General features: G+C 44.3%; 1 protein-coding gene across 1 annotated transcript; it reads right to left on the minus strand.

The window, feature by feature from the left end:
- Positions 1 to 4,990: 4,990 nt before the first annotated feature.
- On the minus strand, positions 4,991 to 5,687 carry LOC133914323 (uncharacterized). The gene is made up of 2 exons (XM_062357441.1): positions 5,197 to 5,687; positions 4,991 to 5,101 (listed from the first exon to the last, which is right to left on the minus strand). Exons 1-2 carry the CDS (start codon positions 5,624 to 5,626, stop codon positions 5,085 to 5,087), a joined length of 447 nt encoding a protein of 148 aa, XP_062213425.1. The 5' UTR covers positions 5,627 to 5,687; the 3' UTR covers positions 4,991 to 5,084.
- Positions 5,688 to 6,000: the final 313 nt, after the last annotated feature.

Genomic DNA, 6,000 nt, shown 5'->3' on the forward strand with positions numbered 1-6,000 from the left:
ACTTTTAAGGTGTTATGTGGTCCCATGTCTTGTTGCCACATGTCGCTCCCACATTCCATGATTTTCTCATCGTGCGTACGTGACATTGATGTTATGGGCCCCGTGTGTAAGGACATGTGGCGTGCTTTAACAAGCCGTACGTGCAATGACGTGCTCTATCGTGCACTAGGTTTTTTTGGTGCCACATCTTGGGTATCGGATGGGTATATATATGAGTTACCCCTCCCCCCTTATGGTAATTCTTTTGTTGCTTACACCATCTTCTTCTCATGCTACTCTTCTCCCTTCAACTCATACCCTCCGAGTGTAGCTTTGTTCGTCTTCTTAGATGTTCGTTTCATCCTCCCTTTGTGAGATGGCGAAGACCAAGCTACAACATGCGAGTGCCACGACTCCTTTGACTCCATACTTTGGAGCTAGCTGGTGCAACCGATGAGCACATCAAGTCTTTTGTGGAGAAGGGTTGGATTCGCGATGCGGAGGATGCTTGGCTACCTTTGCTCGAGGAGACAATACAATAGCCGCGTTAAGGGGAGGTTGTTTCTTCCTTGAATTCTTCTCAGTGGGCCTTCATTTTCCTGGATCTCCATGTTGGTTGGTGTGCTAGATAAGTACTGAAGGGTTGCGGGTAGGCTACGCTAGCACAAAATAAATTTTCTCTACCGCATTCAACCAGGAAGCCATGCGAGTAGGGGATCATGAATCGTTACCACTTGACGAGCAGTGCAGCGGAAGAAGAGTTGGAGCAGACCAATCCAACGTCGTGCGCGTCAAGTAGTCGATCGTCAACCTCGTCCCGAGCACGTCCCGAGCACCTTCCGAGTACTCGCGGGTACGTCCCGAGTACTCCCGAGTAGATCAGCACCGCAATAGTAGCAGCGCCTCCACGGTATCCACACGTACAAGGATGGAATCGCCGTGCGCCGGTGTGCTAGCACCGCGCGCCCGGCTAGGGTTTCGAAGGGAGTTCGGGAATAGGAGGCGGCTAGGGTTTCTAAAGAACACCATGCGCCTTGGCCCCTGCCTATTCTTATATAGAGCACGCTAATGGGCCTTTAATCAACATTAAAGCCCATTATGACTCTAAACCCTAATGGTCCTTTAATCAACATTAAAGCCCATTAGCAGATCCAATCCGCAAACTCGATCGCCTCTAGGGCATATTACCAACAATCTCCCACTTGCACTAGAGTCAGCACAAGTTTTATATTCCATCCCCTTAAGTGTGTGACCCGTTAGGTTCATGTGTAAACGGCCGCTATCCGGAAACCCTTTTCCGAATTGCAAGTCAATAGCGGTACCTAGCAGGACATATTGACTCCCGAATGCACACAAAGATCATATCAGCTGAACCTTGATATACTCATGCACCAATCCCTTTACCACACGATACCAGTCAAGCTCAAGGCGAGATTCGTGCCACCCTTGTGATAGCTCGACCATTCACTCGATCAAGTAGTGGATTCACCATGATTAACTCTTTAATCACATTGGCATGGCCATGCACTTTCCAATCCAACTACCTCGAGGGGCCCAGAGATATCTCTCCCGTTATTTAGGAGGGGTAAATTCCATCTTGATCACTCACATCCCACGACATGTTTCATAACATACCCGAAAGCAACCTTTATAACTACCCAGTTACGGAATAGCGTTTGGAAGCCCCTAAGTGTGTTACTACACATTCTGGAATCAATGATGATCTCAGGTCAAAGGATTCTGTAGGTACACCATTTGAGATAACAACTGATGGCACATTAAAAATAACAATCCCAGCAGTATCTCAGGGTGGGTCTATCCAACATCATGTTCTCTAACATGTGTCCACATTACTGATTTGATATCTCCATATCTATGATCCGTGAAACATGATCATCATTCAGTCAAATGTGCTAATCTATAAATCATTATTGTCCCACACAATGATATGAGATTAGGGACTATTTAGAATAACATCATAAAAACAAAGAGTTTCACAAACAAGTCACATACTTGCTGATCAATGTAAATGATAATTATTCATGGAACCAGATAACAATTATCCAAAAGTACATTAGCATAGACAGAACACATTCTCTCACATGCACTAGAGTCTATCCCGCAAGTATCTAATACCCATAGAGCTCAAGTGTGCCTCATGCTTGGGCTGTGGGAGAGGCTTCGTCAACGGATCAGCAATATTCGAATCCGTGTGCACCTTGCATATCTTTACATCACCTCTATCAATAATCTCTCGAATGAGGTGATAGCGCCGAAGTATGTGCTTGGACTTCTGGTGCGACCTAGGCTCCTTGGCTTGTGCAATGGCACCACTATTGTCACAATAGAGGTCCATTGGACTGGACGCACTAGGGACCACACCTAACTCAGAAACAAATTTTCTGATCCAAACAGCCTCTTTTGCAGCTTCCGAAGCTGCGATATACTCGGCCTCCGTTGTGGAATCAGCAACCGTTTCTTGCTTGGAACTCTTCCAACTCACCGCACCTCCATTGAGGCAGAACACAAAACCAGACTGCGATCTCGAGTCGTCCTTGTCGGTTTGGAAGCTAGCATCGGTGTAACCATTTACAACGAGCTCATCCTCACCTCCATAGACTAGGAACATATCCTTAGTTCTTCTCATGTACTTGAGGATACTCTTTACTATAGCCCAGTGACATTCACCTGGGTTCGATTGATATCTGCTCGTAACACTTAGAGCATAGGAGACATCTGGGCGTGTACAAAACATAGCATACATGATGGACCCGATAGCAGAAGCATACGGGATCGCACTCATCCTCTCGAGCTCATCAGATGTCTTAGGACATTGATTCTTGCTGAGAGTGATGCCATGTGACATTGGCAAGAAACCTTTCTTGGAATCTTGCATATTGAACCGATTCAATACCTTGTCAATGTACGTGCTCTGGCTTAATCCGATTAGTCTTTTCGACCTATCTCTATAGATCTTTATGCCCAATATGTATGCTGCCTCTCCTAAATCTTTCATTGAAAAACTCTTTTGCAATGAAGATTTGACAGCATTGAGCATTGGAATATTATTTCCGATCAATAATATGTCATCCACATATAAGACCAGAAACACAAGTGCGCTCCCACTAGTCCTTTTGTAAACACAAGGCTCTTCTTCATTCTTGATGAAACCAAACCCTTTGATCACTTCATCAAAACGAAGATTCCAACTCCGAGAAGCTTGCTTTAGTCCATAGATGGACTTTTGCAGCTTGCAAATCTTCCCAGCATTTTTCGGATTGACAAAACCTTCAGGCTGTGTCATGTACACATCCTCACTTAGGTTTCCATTAAGGAAAGCCGTTTTGACATCCATTTGCCATATCTCATAGTCGAAATATGCAGCAATTGCTAGGAGAATCCGAATAGACTTTAGCATTGCGACGGGCGAAAACGTTTCATCATAATCAACACCTTGAATTTGCCTGAAACCTTTCGCCACCAATCGTGCCTTATAGATGTGAACATTTCCATCAACGTCTATCTTTTTCTTAAAAACCCATTTACACTCGATAGTTTTCACACCATCAGGTGGATCGACCAAGTTCCAAACTTGGTTTTCTCTCATGGATTCTAACTCGGATCTCATGGCTCCAAGCCATTTTTCGGAGTCTGGTCCCACCATTGCTTCCGAGTAAGTCTTAGGTTCATCATTGTCCAACAATAATATGTCACGCTGCCCCGTGGTTAGGAACATAAACCGCTCGGGTGCACGACTGAACCTTTCCGACCGACGTGGGGCTGGTGTCTCGACAACAGGTTCTGCAACATCTTGCATACCGAGTTGTGGTTCAATAGGAGCTGAAACACTTTCAAGTGGTTCCCGAATTTCTTCGAGTTGCACCGTGCTCCCACTAACTCTCTTCGCGAGAAACTCTTTCTCAAGAAAGACACCATTCCGGGCGACAAACACTTTGCCTTCTTCCCGGTTATAGAAATAATATCCTTTGGTTTCCCTAGGATACCCCACAAAGAAGCATTTATCAGATTTGGGAGTGAGCTTATCAGACGACAAACGTTTTACATAAGCCTCACAACCCCATATCTTAAGGAAAGACAATCCGGGACGCTTCCCGGTCCATATCTCATATGGTGTCCTCTCTACAGCCTTAGATGGAACCCTGTTTAACGTGAAAGCAGCAGTTTCTAGAGCGTATCCCCAGAAGGACAATGGAAGATCAGATTGGCTCATCATCGACCGGACCATGTCTAACAAAGTTCGGTTCCTCCGCTCGGACACCCCATTCCATTGTGGCGTGCCCGGTGGAGTCAATTGTGGAACGATTCCACATTGCCTTAGATGATCACCAAATTCATGGCTCAAATATTCACCTCCACGATCTGATCGCAGAAATTTAATTGTCTTGCCTATATGATTTTGTACTTCATTCTGGAACTCCTTGAACTTTTCAAAGGATTCAGACTTGTGCCTCATTAGGTAGATGTAACCATATCTACTAAAGTCATCGGTGAAAGTAATGAAATACTGAAAACCACCTCTAGCTGTAGAACTCATCGGTCCACATACATCTGTATGTACTAGGGCCAATAATTCATTTGTCCTCTCACTTCGACCAGTGAAAGGCGTCTTAGTCATCTTGCCAAGTAAACAAGACTCGCATGTATCAAATGATTCGAAATCAAATGAATGTAGAAGACCATCTTTATGGAGCTTCTGCATACGCTTCTCATTTATATGACCTAATCGACAATGCCAAACAAAAGTGGGATTCAAATCATTAAGCCGAGGCTTCTTTGTATCAATGTTATAGATAGTTATATCCACAAGATCCAATATATATAATCCATTTACTAATGGACAATTACCATAGAGCATACCATTCAAAAATATCGAACAACACTTGTTCTTTATTATGAATTCATAACCGTCTTCTTCCAAACATGAAGAAGAGATAATGTTTTTGCCCAAGGCAGGAATATAATAACAATTATTTAATTCCAAAACTAATCCTGAGGGTAGCGATAAGGAGTAAACGCCAACGGCCAACGCAGCAACTTTTGCACCATTGCCGACGCGAGCATCCAGTTCGCCTCTTGCACACTTCCTAGTCCTTTTCAGTCCCTGCAACGATTTGCAAGTATGAATCATTGATCCGGTATCAAATACCCATGAATCATCAGGACGAGTAGCAAGATTAATTTCAATAACATTTATACCTGAAGATGAAGTCTTACTTCCCTTCTTCTTTTTGAGTTCTTCCAAGTACAATTTGCAGTTCCTCCGCCAATGACCAGTCTTATGGCAGTGGTGGCAAGTGTCAGAAGCGGCAGGGCCAGCCTTGGGCTTTCCAACAGGTTTAGGCTTAGAACTCGAGATCTCATCCGAAGTTTTAGCCTTGTCCTTGCGCTTTCTCTTCTTGCTATCCTTTTGAACCATCATCACATGACTAGAGCTCTTCTTAATGCTTTCCTCAGCAGTTTTTAGCATCCCATGCAATTCAGCCATGCTTTTCTCCATGCTGTTCATATGAAAGTTCAAAATGAACGGCTCGAAGCTCGCAGGGAGCGACTGGAGAATTACATCCGTAGCCAACTCAGGGCTAAGGGGAAAACCAAGTTTTTCCAGGCTTTCAATGTAACCAATCATTTTGATCACATGAGGACTGACTGGACTGCCTTCTGTTAACCTGCACGCAAACAAGGACTTTGAGGTGTTGTACCTCTCGGCCCGAGCTTGGTTCTCAAACATGCCTCGGAGTCCAACAATCATATCATGGGCATCCCTGTTCTCATATTGCTTCTGAAGCTCAGAGGACATACAGGCAAGCATGAGGCAGCTAACATCCAGTGAATCGTTGGTGTGCTTCTCATAAGCCCTCCGATCCGCGGCAGGAGCATTATCAGCTGGTTCATCAGGATAGGGGACCTCTAGAACATATTCCTTTTTCTCTTGTTTGAGAACAATTCTCAGATTTCTATACCAATCAATAAAGTTTGTTCCAGAAAGCTTCTCTTTTTCAA

The sequence above is a fragment of the Phragmites australis genome, chromosome 4 (assembly GCF_958298935.1).
Source record: "Phragmites australis chromosome 4, lpPhrAust1.1, whole genome shotgun sequence".
NCBI classification, from domain to species: Eukaryota; Viridiplantae; Streptophyta; class Magnoliopsida; order Poales; family Poaceae; genus Phragmites; species Phragmites australis.

Excerpts from the sequence above, each read along its gene's own strand:
- LOC133914323 (XM_062357441.1), bottom strand. The coding sequence starts at position 5,626 with ATGATTGGTTACATTGAAAGCCTGGAAAAACTTGGTTTTCCCCTTAGC.